This window comes from Apis florea, unplaced genomic scaffold (genome assembly GCF_048593485.1).
Source record: "Apis florea isolate Af1SG1 unplaced genomic scaffold, ASM4859348v1 contig_1615_pilon, whole genome shotgun sequence".
NCBI lineage: Eukaryota > Metazoa > Arthropoda > Insecta > Hymenoptera > Apidae > Apis > Apis florea.
The window spans coordinates 1558373-1573159 of NW_028256416.1; the positions used below are offsets into that span (position 1 = coordinate 1558373).

Below are 14787 nucleotides of genomic sequence, written 5' to 3' on the forward strand. Positions count from 1 at the left end.
ATCGATTAACATCGTGATGAGGCGAGTTATAATCGTGATACACGCTTTAAGAAACTGTGATCGATTGTTGTTACTGGAAAGTTACTTATATACACACACATATATGAATTTGTCTTGACAAGAATTCTTTTTCTCATATATTAGAATAATAAACGTTATTCAAAAGAAGTTATTCACGAGTATTTGTGTGCGCAACACAGGCTGTGTTTTTAAAAGTTTTCCGTTAACGTCTGGCAATCTTTTATCATTTATTACAATTTTTTTCGATCATGCCACGTGGCCCATCCTGTATTTACTTACAGAGACAGAGAGACATTTCTCATAGGTAACGTTTCTTTGAACAAGATTACGACTCACACGATTACTTTTCCTCTTACTTTCTTTCCTCTTCCACGCTGTGTCTTTTCTCGCTACTGCCGTCCTTCTCTCGCGTGCCCTACTCTCCCCTCCACCACCTGTTTACCATTGTATCCCACACGGTAAATGTGATGTAACATAATACGTATATTAATGTCTCACATTTCGTCTAGATCGCCTAACGATCCTTTTTTTCTTCTCTCTCTCTCTCTCTCTCTCTCTCTCTCTCTCTCTCTCTCGTCGTTCTCCCCCTCCCCCTTCTCCTCTCCCGATAATAAATCATTCGAATCGCATCGCATACTGACCGGTGTTTTCGTTTCTTTCGCTATTTTTCAGCGCCGAGGCTGACCGTGAAAAACATCGAAAATCTGCGATACAAGAGGCGGCCGGTGATTCACAAGTGCACCAGATGCGGGAAAGGTTATCAACTGGAGACCTCGCTGCGAAGGCACCAAAGGCTCGAGTGCGGGGTCGAGCCGAGGCAGAGCTGCCCAATTTGCGGGAAAAAGTTCACGCACAGGTTCAAATTGACCCACCACTTGGCTTCGTGTAGAAGAAAGCGGGAATACTACGAGACTATATAAAAAGTTGTTATACAATTTGTCTCCTCTTCTCGGCTCCCGGCTTAAAGACGGGAAACCAATTAATTTAGACTTTAGAGGCACCAAATAAGAAAGGAATTTTATCGACTACGTATAAAAGTTTCCCAAAGAAAAGTAATAATTATTAAATAATTTATCTTTTTTACACGTAGCTTATTTATATAAATGAAACATCGAAAATTGTAATTTTATAACACTGATACGTACTCTAGACAGACTAGTGTTGTCCATCCTTGGTTGTCAAGGCCAAGTATTGTGTAAAAAAAAAATGTTTGATCGCTTTTGTGAAAAGTGGAAAAAAGACACGTGTGTTTCTATATACGCAAATATAGCACGATACCCATCGGTCGAAAAATCGAACAAAAAAAAAAAAAAAGCACGAGTGAATCATTGTAAAGTTTTTACACTTGTCGAATAAATATATATATATACATATATATATATATGTATATGTTTTCCTCTATAAAAAAGAAAAAAAGAATGATCTCGCTTGATACATACACATATCGAAAGTATCGAAAAAAAAAAAACTCTGTCAGGAACGCAACGTTTCTTCACGAGAGAGATGCAAGATGTTCTCTTCTTACGTACATACTCTGAATAACAATTTGTTCTTTCGCTTGCCCCTTTGAAGGCCATTTCTGCTCTCTTTTCTTTTTCTCCTCTATTCTCCTCTTTAATCGTCCCCCCTCCCCCCGTTTATTCTCGAAAACTGCACCCGCACCCTGCAACGAAAAGTCGCAAGTTTCTAGGGCATCGCACAATCTAAAGTTTCCTCCTTCGTTTTGTTAAGGAAAGAGAGAAAGAGAGAGAGCGAGAGCGAGAGCGAGAGCGAGAGAGCGAGAGAAACATAAGAGAACGCACGCAAGAGGCATAGCGTCTAACGAACGAAATCCTTTCGTTTCAGGGCTTCTGGCGACGATGCTGTTGTCGCAGGACGTACAGCAACCTCAGGACAATAACGAACCGTTATGGAATCAGTTACCTTATCCCGGGATCCGTTACGAGGCGAACAGAAGTCAAAGGCGGAAAGATACGAAGGACGCGGGTTCGAAGTACACTTGCAACAGGTGCGGGAAAACTTACAAGGCGACCACGTCTCTGAGTCGTCACAAACGGCTCGAGTGCGGTGTCATACCTTGCGAAGTTTGCCCGATTTGCGACCGAAGATTCAAGCATCGTTTCGTTTTGAACTCGCATATCGTCGGGTGCCAGAGAAAATTACGGCACATTATACAGAAAACCGATGACTCGCCTGCATTCACCGAGGAACGGGAGTGAGATCGATTCGTTTTCTGTTGTAGGGATGCGCCGAAAGTATTTTTTTCTTTCTTTTTTTTTTTTTTTTTTCTTTATTCTTGAAACATTCGAGTTCGCAATTACACGAGGTTTTAATTTTGAAAATCAATTTTTTTCTTACATTTTTCTACCGAGGCACGCGTTGTTTGTCTCTCTATTCGTTTGTTTCGAATAATCAATCCCTCGTATGTTTTAGTATGCGTGTTTCGGTTCGATTTTTAAAGTTTTAAATAATTTTTTAACGTTTACGTTGTTTCTCAAATGTTTCGAGGAATTTCGTATCGAGTGAGCTGTTCATTTGTAAGATAGATTTATAAGGGTGTGCGAATATATATTTATATATATACGGGTTCGAGACAGATCGTGAAACTTCGGGCGAGATCGGGTGGGATTCGTGGCGACTCGACTCGCTTGACTTCGTGCAAGCTCGTTAAAAGTCGGACGAGTTTCGCAGGAATTTTTAAACACGATACGTGAGATCTCAACCGATTTTATTCGAACGTTTCCGACTTTTTTCCTAAAAAAAAAAAGCTCGAATTTACCCGAGGGACGATCCGAGGATCCACATCCCTATAGACTTATCGTCAACGCTATGTACATAATACATAACACATTTTTTAATGACGAGTGTAATGTGGAATGTATGAAAGTGAGCAAAAATGTTTGTCGACAATTACGTGCATTAACTCGCAATGTTAACTCGTTCATTACATTCCGCATACTTTTGTTTCAATGAAACGTTTCAATACCAAAAAAAAAAAAAAGTTTTTAACCATAAACGCTTTATATCCGTTTTATATGTATCGATAAATAAAAAGAATGTGAACGATGAAAACAACAACAACAACAACAACAACAATAACAATAACAACAACAACAACAACAATAATAATAATCTCGTTGATATATATAATCGAACGACATATTCTTTTTTTCTCTTTTTTTCAGAAGCATTTACGAAAAAATTGCCTCCTCACTCTCTTCGTGATAAATTATACATCGCATCATCAAACCAAAACGCAATTTTCTTCGATCCTTTGATTATTCCGATCCGAATGCACCGACTAATTCTACGATGTCTGAACCTCTTTTTTTTTTATTTTTTTTTTTCTCTCTCTCCTCGTGAAATCATCCCTCTCTCGTCCCAAGGCATACTCCCCGCTCGCTTCGTCTACTGTCTTTGTTTACTTTGTGTGTTGCTTCGACAGGTTTCCTATCGAAGATCGAGTGGAGCACGATGAACGATTATCGAAACGCGACGGCGGACGATCTGTTGCCGAAAGAAAGGAATTTCAACGACTCGTACTACTATCCGGTGGCGGATTCCAGTAAGAAACAGTTACCGCATCAATTGCACCAACAACAGCAGCAGCAACAGCAACAACAGCAGCAACAGCAACTTTTCACATGCGCCCTTTGCGGCAAAAAATACACGTGGATGTACAGTTTACGTCGACACCAGCTGCAATGCGGGAACAAAGAAGCGAGGAACAAGTGTCACTTTTGCGCGAGAAAATTTTACAGACGCGACAGGCTGAAAGAACACTTGTTGGCACATCATTCAGATTTGATCTAGGGATCATAAAGAGCAAAAAAAAAAAAAAATCTCTTTTTGCAAATTATCTGCCGAAAGATCGGATGACACGTTTTAACACATTTCATTTCGAACGAAACAACGTTTTTGCGTTTCAACAGAGACTTGGCGAGGCAGCCGAATAGAAAATTGTATTTTTCTTGAAATCTATCGTTTTAATAAAGTCTATATCGATTATAATTGTAACACGCTTGTACGAGAAAAATGCTCTCGCGTAACGTGTCGACCGAGTATCGTGTCGTATTTCTATCGTTTTCTCGTCACCCCTCCCTTATATACATCCTTCATTTCATCCGTCCAAAAATCATCGAACACCTCATCGTTTCGGTATTAATCGATCTTTGTCTATTCCAGACGGCTCCATCCCGATGAACGAGTTCGATTGCTTCGAAACCAAGGATATCAAAGTGGAAACGATTCATCACAGCCCACGGTTAATCGCGTTTGGCCCCCGCGAACGGCAGCAGTATATGTGCGGGGAGTGTGGGAAGGGATACTCGTGGATGGCGAACCTTCGAAGGCATCAGAGGCTCGAATGCGGCAAGCTGCCCAAGCATCGTTGCAGATTGTGCCGGAAAGAGTTTTATCGGAGATACGAGTTGAAAAATCATTATAACACCAAACACGCCGCCTCTTAAAATTGTCAATTGCGACGACAACAATTTGCATGTTTTTCTTTTTTTTTTTTTTTTTTTTTTTTTCGAGATGGAAATTCATTCATTGATGCAAACCACATTCCTTCACAATGTTTCGTAGAGTATATGGCAGGAGTAATTGGTAGGAGGAAGCGAAGGAACGGTGAAAAGTGAGGGACAAGGCAAACAGTCAGTGACGATTTTAGCGATCAATGATTTTTAACTTATCTTTTTTCCATTTTTTCGTTTAATTTGTATTTTTTCTTTCTTTCTTTCTTTTTTTTTTTTTCTTTTTCGTTTTCTTTTCATTTGACGCATTTGACGGGAAAAATATTTTGGATATTTTTGTCTCGCTAATGTAACGACGATTATAATTTATTTGTATGAACCGCATGACACTAACAGCGCATAATATAATATAATACGTGAGAAATCATGCACATTAGTTTGAATAGGAAGAAGCTTTGTAACGTGGCGGTTAATTTCATAATTTTTTTTTTACAGTCACTAATTTTTCTATCTCATTGTAATCTTGTGCACATTCCAGCTTGTGTGTGTTTGAGCTTCGCTTTATCCAACACCATCGATTAAATCTAACCAGATCTTCCTTTCGACACGTTTTATCCGTTCGTTGTTTTCTTTCCTTTTTTTTTACTTTTTTTTTTTTTATTCTTTCTTAATTCGCGGATTATCGTTCTTTCTTTGTAAAAGCAGAATCGTGAACGAAATTTCGAAAATTTCCCGACGAAAATCAGAGAATCTCAAATGCGTGTTTGACAAACGCATCGTTAAATTTTAAGATTGCGGCTATCGCTTGTAGAAATTGTCAAGGATATATATAATATATATACTTTTCAACGAATATTCAGCACGTTTAGAATTATTAAAATCGTCGTGAAAAAAAAAAAAAAAGAGAAAAAATTCTAACGTCCAATTTTTGTCACTTTCACCACGATCAATAAACACTTCGAAACACTTTTTTTTTATTTTTCATTTTATCCTTTCAACATGTAATACACAATGAGCATGAAAAACGCGAGTGACGAATAAAAAATGATGGAAAACGAGAAATGTGTTTGTGTGTGTGTGTGTGTGTGTGTGTGTGTGTATTTTAAACTGTTCACTTCACGTTTAACTATATATATACACGTCACGGTTTATTCGTCGATATATACACAAACTAGGAATAATAACAAATTCTTTACTTATAAAACTTACTATCGTTTATACGCTGTTCACTGCGTTCGAAGCAGCAGCCGAAAAATTCGTGCCTCCTTCGATGCATGCGTTGTCCCGTTTTCCATATACGAAAATCGACTAAGAAAAAAAAAAAAAAAAAAAAAAAAAACCAAAGTGAATTGTCGTGCTAACACGAGGCGTTCGTTCTTCGCAGGAAAACGAGCGGACCTGAGCGATTGGTTCGTGAAGCAGGAGAACGAGTACGAGGTGCCCCAAACTCTGTTCGAGTTCGTTGCCAGCAGCTACGAATTAGCGGAAGTGGAGGAGCGTAAGAAGGCCGCGAAGAGCGTGATCTGCGAGGAGTGCGGGAAAAGTTTCTCGCGTCTCGACAGCCTTCGAAGACACGAGAAGAATTATTGCAGGGTGAAAGGGGACAGGATGTATTGCCGTTTCTGCGGGAAAAAATTCGCGAAGCCGTTGTCGTTGATCTCGCACGTGGAATCGGCCCATTCGACCATCTTTTTGAAATCGCAAACCCCATAGAAGAATTTCTTCATGACATGTAACGAACGATATGATAGAGCGAACGATGATGAGGGCTTTCCTTGTAAAACGAGAAAGAAAACTTTGATCTTGATATTTTTCTTTCTTTCTTTCTTTCTTTCTTTCGTTCTTTTTTCTTTTTTCTTTCTTTTGTTTTTTTCTCTTTTATCTTTCGTTCCGCGAGAGAAGAAGATAATATTGATTATTCTGTATGTAAAAAATCTGTTTTTCTATTTTTTCTTTTTTTTTTTTTTTTTTTTGCTAATCACAGTTGTCAGAGTTTGGATCTGCTCGTTTATCACACACATACATACACACGTACAAAACTACATACACATACATTTCGTGGCTGTTTCATACGAAGATTCGTTTTGACAAAAAGCACCGCTGTGCTGATATTTGAACCGATTAGCGATATACTTTTATAAGATTTTTTTTTTTTTATTTGAAGAAATTATTTGCATACACCAGAGATATATATATATATATACTCGACACGGTGGCGATTATTTTGAAGAGAGAAATTCTACACGTTCCATCAGTGTGTACACGATCGAAAGTCCACGAAAAACGAAGCATTTTTAGTGTAAAACTGCAGCATGATGATTGTAATAAACATGATGATTTTGTGACGACGTGTAATTGCCGAACGAGGAAGAAAATTTAAAAGGGGCGTAAAATTTATTCTGTATTATCTCGAGGATGTAAAATTGTAATTTCCACGTAAACGAAACGATTAACCTCGTCCACGAAGCTAAAAAAAAAAAAAAAAAAATGTCCGAATCGAATGTTTTCTGAATCGAATAAATCGTTGATCAAACCAGTAGTACCACCTTTTCAATCTCTGTCTGTCGAACGATTTCTCGATCTCGTGAAATTTCTCGCCATAACCCCCTCCTCCACCCCCCTCAAAATTACTAACGAACTTGTTTTCGCGAATACAATATACCTCCCCCCCTCAAGCTTTTAAGCTCGCAAAGTCGAACGCAAAGGTGTAATTTCGCCTTAATAACGAGACACACGCATGCTTATCCCCAAGAGAGAGAGAGAGAGAGAGAGAGAGAGAGGAAAAAAAGAAATAAGAAATGAAAAATTCCAAAAAAAAAAAAAAAAAAAAAAAGAAAAGACAAAAGAGAAAAAGCTAGCCGAAACTCTGCCGACCAGGGGGGCGCCCGTTTGTAACGGTTCGATGTATCTTTGCAGGTGAGAAGTCGGAGAGCTACTCGGAGAAAGATCAAGAGGACGACGTGGAGGTTTGCGAGATATCTTTCCACGGTCAATTGCCCATGAATTATTTGCTGTGCGACTCGTCCATCCTGAACACGGTGGAGACGAGCATCCTGCGCAAGAACCACCCCATGAAATCGCATCAACAATTTCGTTGCGACGGTTGCGACAGGGCGTACACGAGGATGGACAGCCTGAAACGGCACCAGGCCAAGTGCGACGCCTCGTTGGAGAAGCTTCAAGAGGAGGTGGAGTGGCTGCACAGGCAGAAATTCTATTGCAATCAGTGCGGCAAAGGTTACAAGAGGCTGGACACGTTGAGGAGGCATCAGAGATTAGTTTGCGGCGACAAAGAGGGCGCCACTGCGCCCAACGACAAATCGACCACCTAATGGAGAACGAACAGACTTTCTTTTTTTCATTTTTTCTTTTTCTTTTTTATTGTCACTTCGAATGCGAAATTTGTCGTTTTTTCTTCTTTTTTTTCTTCTTCTGAGTTTGTCGGTTCTCGAAGGTGGAAAGAAAGTAGATTTGAGTTGAGTGTTTAAAACTTGAAAGAAAGATAGAGAGGGTTGAGAAATTGTGTCGTGAATTGCGTTCGATAGATCATCTCGTGTTTTCTTCTTCTTCTTCTTTACTTTTTTTTTTTTTTTTTTTTCATTTTCGCTCGAAAACGAAAAAAAAAAAAGAAAAATGGATTTTAAAAAATGGTTTCATTGAGCTAAGTAATTATGATACATGAAACGTGTAATGCGACGATTTATGCTTGTTTCAACTTTATTATTGTGCATTTGTATTATCCATTTATGCGTCTATTAAACATTGAACGAACCATTGGAACCATTGGAGGCTAAACACAAAATCGATCCTAATCCTAATTAGATTATACGACACTACGATATAATTCGTTGCATTGCGTGGAATCGATACCACTGAACGTTTTTCCCGCAGGTGTCGAAGAAATGGAAGAGTACAACGCGTTGTTGATGCTGAACAGAAGGGTTCGCACCATCGGGGAGGAGGAGGATTCCTCGTATTTCAACCCTTTCGAGGCGAGTGTCGGCGGACCTCCAACAACCAGGCTGGAGAAACAAATCGTCGATCAACGTTACCAATCGAAATCTCACGTTGCCATTGCCGGGCCGCCGTTCGTTTGCTTCGACTGTGGAAAGAGATACAAGTGGCACGACAGTCTGAGAAGGCACAAAAGGGTCGATTGCGGGACCACGGAGAAAAAGTACTCCTGCCATTTGTGCGACAAAAAGTTTAAGTACCGATACGAGCTGCGAAATCATGTTTACGTTTATCACAAGGATTAAAAATTCTATGTTTTTTCTTTTTTTTTTTTGCCCCCCCCCCCCCTCCCTTTTCTTTCTTCGAATTACGGTTATTAGATTAGATTTGTTGTGCGTTTCTCGATTCACCATTTTGTTTTGGAGGATCTCTATAATAGGAAGTTTTCACAAAATTTGCAATTTTGTAATCGCCTCTCGTTGCTTCTTTAAAGGATTAAAATAAGTAAAATTAAAATAATTTTAAGTTATTGCGTAGCTTTTATAACGTCGAGATCGTTATTGCGTCAATTATTAGCGTTTGTGGATGCTCGTGCAAACTTATTTTTCTTTTTCCAAACTTATTCATTGAATAACAACAGAAGAAAAGTATGAAAAATCCGTTGAATAAGAAAGTGCATCCATGCATTCTTACGCAAAATTCGTTAAATTTTTTTATACTTCTTTCTATTTTCTATTCCATAATCCGTTCACATTTTCTTAAAATGATAATCAAAATGTAACAATCACAACTCGATGGATTTTATTTTTTCGTTTGAATAAAATTGTTCCCATTATTTATCTCACGTTATTAAGACCCCGTTTGACGCAACGCTTCGCTTGGTAGATCATTCCTGGTTTTCAAAATTTCAAAAAGCAAGCCGATTGTAAAATCGTAAAATCCACGAATAAATTATATCGTCACGTTTATCTTTACAGTTATTCGCAAATCACTCCGATTAATCCAATTATTTTCGTGTAGTCGGTTAGCGGTTATCAAGGGTTGGCTGTAAGAGAAACCTGTAAAAAAAAAGGTTGCGCAACGGTTCGAACTACGCTTCTAAAAAAAAAAGAAAAGAAAAGAAAAGAAATTCTTTCGCTATTCTTACACCGTGTGACGAATAACGGGGCCGTGCTTTCTAAACGGTTTATCTGTTTTCTTGAATTTCAGATGCCTACGTGTCGTTGCAACTGCCGTACGGTTTGCCATCAGGATTTCAACCTTACTCGACCAACGTGAATTTGTCCCAAAAAGACGAAATGAAATATTTGCGGGGCGATGGCAGCAACCTGATGAATATTTGTTTCGGTTGTGGGAAGAGGTACAAGTGGAGGGACAGTTTGTTGAGGCATCAGAGGGTTGAGTGTGGTAACAAGGAGAAGAAGTTTTGTTGCAAATTGTGCCCGAAAAAATTCTATCACCAGTACAAATTGAACGAGCATTATCAAGGCCGGCACAAAATACCGAAGCCTCGTTAAATGAATGTTAATGTTAACATTGATATTACAGCGAACTTCTCTCTCTGTTTTCCGATATAATTTTTAGAAATATTTTTATACTCATGATTTCTCGAAAGGCGAAAATGTGTCCCTTGTGAAAAATGTGAAAAATACTCAAATTCAGACTGTTGAATTATTTCTTCCAACGAGAAATAATATTTTCGAAGTGTTAATCGAGATAAGACTGCTTTTAGAATTACGTTTACGAAGAATTATTATTTAATTCGATTGAAAAATTATTTTTTTCTTTTTTTCCTCTTTCGTATAGAGATAATGTGATAATAAAATAGAGTGATTTTAAATAACGAATGAAAATATCGTTGTTTCAAATTTTGAGAGATAAGAAAAATTGGAAAAAAAAATGATCGTTGAAATATAAACGAACGAAAAAAAGTTGTTGCGTTGTACGTTAGATTTTGGTCATCGTTGTTTTCACCAAATTAACGAAATAAAATAGCCAAATTTCGTTTTTCGATTATAAAAACTTACCAGTGTCGATTACAACGATGAAGTTGTAATCCTGCGATGCTCATGCTCGATTTTTACTCGTAAGTATGCAAATAAGTTTCGATACCTGAACCAGCAATTTTCTAGCAACTAGTAAATTGTGGTAAAAATTGTATGTAAATGGCAGAAACCACTGTTATATTTTTTAACAAACATCGATAACTATTTTAATCATCGAATTATTTTTAAATTTTAATAAAACGCAAGTTACTATCGCATTTTGCATCGTTTTTTCCTGTTGGTCCACTGTTTTTTATCAAACCGTTTATCGTATTCGAATCGCGCTAATTTTGCGAAATAAATAATTGAATTAAAAAAAAAAAAAAAAAAAAAGAAAACTCAAAAGAAAAGCAGAAAAACTCTAAACCAAAAATTTGTTAAATGTTGCAAGAAAAGTGTTATTATGCTTATACAAAAACTTAACGTGCTAATCTTTAACATTAAGCCTTGTTTGTGGTGAGCCTAAACCTTATATATATATGTGTCATTCCATAAAAAAAAAAAAATCAATTTCATATTTTTAACCTCATTTTACGGGTTTCACTTAATATAACACGATAATATAGAGGAAAAAAAAAGAAGAAATCTAACAAAGTATGGATAAGTTGCGTTTCACGATATTTGGACATAAAAATCCACATTCTATCTCTGTCAAATAGGATCAAGAACTTCGGCACGAATCGGCAAAATTCGGGCGGGATCGAGCGAAATATTCTTCCACTATCTCCCTCCTCTTTCAGCTCTCGAGTTCCCGAACCGATCGCGTCCGATTGTTGCCGAATCGATCCGAAGTCAAATTACCACTCATCCCTACGTTTCAACTAAAACTATTTCAAAACTTGAAATGATACGAAAGCATCGAGATTTTTCACTCTCGCGATTCCCATGTCCAAATAACACTTGCAACTTACATTTCGGACCTACATTTCGAATTCTTCTCGGGAAGATCTTCTCGAAAGTCTAGCAAAAAAAAAAGAAATAACAGAAACAGAACTTGCAACTCGAGAAACAACGTGTGATTGTTCTCACGGTGATCGTTTAAATGTATTCATGCTCTGTGTAAAGTCCATCCTTCTTCATCGATAATCCTTGTGCGACAACTATGCAATGTTAACCATCCGTGACTGAGATGCGGAATCGAATGGGGGAACGGGTGCACACAAGTGCGTGTATCTGATTCTTTTATCTATTTTCTAGAACGGAAGTACTCGCCAAGCGCAGCGATCGAATGGTACTATCAATACCAGAGCTTGTATCTTCGGCTGATGGCGGAAAATCAAATGATGGCAGAGAACAAGGTGGTTTTCGAGAACGGCAAGTGGTCGGCCGGCAAACAAGGGCAACAACCAGGCTCTGGGAATTGCCTGAAAGAATTCGTTGCCACGGAGAAGACGGTTGCTATGGAGAACGGTGTTGACGAGACGGGGAATCACGGAACGGCGAGCGTTCGCGATTCTTCCAGCTACTCTTGCCCACGTTGCGGCAATGCTTATTCGAGGCCTCACTCGTTGAACAGGCACATTAGGTTCGAGTGCGGAGTGGAGCCCCAATTCGAGTGCCCCATTTGTCACAAGAAGTCGAAGCACAAGCATAATTTGGTTTTACATATGAGAACTCATCAAAAATCTTAAATACCGTCAGAGAGAGAAAGAGATCATTGGTCGAAATGAATATATTACTAATGTGCATATATAATTAAACGGTGATCTCTGATATCAAGATATGTTACCATGTATAGACTGACTCACTGCCTTCTTTTTTTTTTTTTTTAGAATATATTGATAAAGTTGTTATACATATGTTGTAAACTTTAAGATGAGAGTATATATAGACACTTATATATAATATAAGACAATAAGGTAATAAAAGAAAGGTGATAAAAGATGAAACGAAGGTAAGACATTCGTATGAGATATAGAATGAATATATATATATATACATGGATACATGTATATAATAAAAAAAAATCTATATATAGTAGAAAAATGCATTAGATTATAACGAATAAAAAACGAAATTATTACGATTGTACATAATAGTGAAAATAAAATTATTTTGTATAAAAAAAAAAGAAAAAAAAATAAGATTACGATATTAATACCGACCGATTATTTCTCGTGGAGGAATTAATCTCCTGTATCATTGATTTTACATACATCATCATCAAAATAGATAGCATGCTTGTGTAAACAAATTTCATCGTATCAAATATCCATATATTCTTTATAAAACCATGTGTTTCCAAACCATGTGTTCCACGATCTAATTCTTTTACTTGATCGATCGAGAGATGTCGAGTAATTGCATGCCAGAAATTTGTCTTGTAAAAAAACATGATGAGAGGAAAATTTTTCGAGGCACGATCATCGAGAGAAAGAAGAGAATTATCGCGTTTCTTTCGCGATAGCATGGCTCAATGTAAGAATTCCTCGAATTTATTGTATTGTACCTTCTTGATTGATATTAATATTTCGATTAATATTTATATCGTATAAAATCGCTTTATCATATTCTTTCGCCGAGTTGTTATCCATATAAATTGTTTCAATTCAAACAATTTCATCGTATGCTTAAAAAAAAATGTTGCAGTTTGGAAGATGCTGAAGGATTTGGAGGACGGGCCACCGTTTTTGTGTCCGAAATGCGGTCGTACTTATTCCCACAAGTGCAACTTAACGAGACATTTACGGTTGGAATGCGGGGTCGGGCCAAGATTTCAATGCGCCTGGTGCAAGAAACGATTCAAGCATCGACACCATCTGAGGGACCATCAGCGAATCCATCTTTACTCGAATTGCACGTTTGAACTGCGAAATTGAGATACTTTCTCTTCCTTCACCAATTATCTACACACATATATATATATTTTTTATATTTTTGTTCAATTTGTTCGATTTATTCGATTATTTATTTTTTTTTCTCCATATTTATTTATTCTTCGATCCCTTGTTTATTTATTTATTCGTTCGTTAATTTATTTGTTCGTTCGTTATTTTATTATCAGTTGAGAAAGGAAAAAATATATTTTTATTTGAATTGTTGTACACGTTGCTTTAAAAGTTATTTAATTAGACAACAATATTATAGTCGTTCGAGAGATAAATGGTAATTTTCTCTCTGTTACGATTACGTTATTTGCGGAAATAATTGCGTGCAGTATTTTTTTTTTTTAAACGCTACTTGCACTCGCTCTTAAACTTTAAACTTGCTTGTTTAAAATTCCCAAGTATACTCGAAGAAACGAGGAGAAGGTACGGTAAAGTTACAAAGTACGCAGGGCATTTAATCGAATGGTGGAAGAAAGAAAAAAAAAAGAGAGCGAATATCCATCGGTATCGAATTAAAAATATCAAATTGATTTCTTTCTCTAAAAGTAAAGGAAGAAATAATGCCATTTTAAAGAGTGTTCACTACGAGAATATATATATATTATTTTTATGCGCATCGTTGTACATAAATAGCTAAAGTACTTAAAGAAAAGAAAAAAAAAAAAAGAAAAAAAAAGAAAACAATGAATCGTCCGACTTGAAAAAAAACTTGTACGAAATTATCGAGTTGGATATCCCCTCCCCTCTCTCCCTCCCTCCTCCCCCCGAAACGGCGTCTAACAAGTACTATTTAAAATTAGAGTATACTTTCAATGTTTGTGATTGGTGTGATCGTCGAATCTGTGCCAAAAGAGAGGTATTAATTAAGTATGTAATAGCATGTAAGTCGCAACTAAATGTAGACGGGTTTTAGATATTTCTCTTGCGGAGAGCAACTAGAACGAAGTATACAAAACGAGCCAGCCTCCTGGCTCTAAACGAATCCGTCTTAAATAATTAGAAGTGTGTGCGATCTTGAAATATAAATGAGATATAAATTCGAAATATATATATTCGAGAAAATGATTCGGGTCAGAATAGATTCTCGAGCGTAAAATCTTAGAGAAATAATATCCCATTCACCCGAATTTTTTCTCTCTCGTTCGCACGAGTCGCCCACGCACTTCTAATCCAGTCAAGTTTTTGTAATCCGGTGCTTATTGCGTATTAGAGATAAAGAGCCGCTAAGGAACTTAACGGCTTGCCGCAGCTTAACACGTTGAAATGCAAACGAAAATGATATTTTGAAGAACAATTGCAGATACCTCTTAACCGTGCCAAAGATATGTTCTAGTTTTTACGTTTTACGAGAGATCCACGTAAATGGTATCTCTTATATACCTGTGGTTAAAACGACAAAATAATCTCTGAAGGTGTATTTTGATTCAAGAGAACGAAATATGTATAGACTTTATAACTATATTG

The 14787-nt window shown here is 37.2% G+C and overlaps 3 protein-coding genes across 3 annotated transcripts; all 3 read left to right on the forward strand.

Moving 5' to 3' along the window:
• The first annotated feature begins 694 nt into the window (after positions 1 to 694).
• On the forward strand, positions 695 to 4038 carry LOC105736397 (uncharacterized). The gene is made up of 3 exons (XM_031918470.2): positions 695 to 877; positions 1867 to 2029; positions 3467 to 4038. Exons 1-3 carry the CDS (start codon positions 767 to 769, stop codon positions 3832 to 3834), a joined length of 642 nt encoding a protein of 213 aa, XP_031774330.2. The 5' UTR covers positions 695 to 766; the 3' UTR covers positions 3835 to 4038.
• A 559-nt stretch (positions 4039 to 4597) lies between these two features.
• Positions 4598 to 9418, forward strand: LOC105736157 (uncharacterized). Its single transcript, XM_086904911.1, has 4 exons — positions 4598 to 4622; positions 5881 to 6039; positions 7413 to 7971; positions 8388 to 9418. Exons 1-3 carry the CDS (start codon positions 4598 to 4600, stop codon positions 7826 to 7828), a joined length of 600 nt encoding a protein of 199 aa, XP_086761037.1. The 3' UTR covers positions 7829 to 7971; positions 8388 to 9418.
• A 2275-nt stretch (positions 9419 to 11693) lies between these two features.
• On the forward strand, positions 11694 to 12570 carry LOC116414909 (longitudinals lacking protein, isoforms F/I/K/T-like). The gene has a single exon (XM_031918486.2). It carries the CDS (start codon positions 11761 to 11763, stop codon positions 12124 to 12126), a length of 366 nt encoding a protein of 121 aa, XP_031774346.2. The 5' UTR covers positions 11694 to 11760; the 3' UTR covers positions 12127 to 12570.
• The last annotated feature ends 2217 nt before the right edge of the window (positions 12571 to 14787 follow it).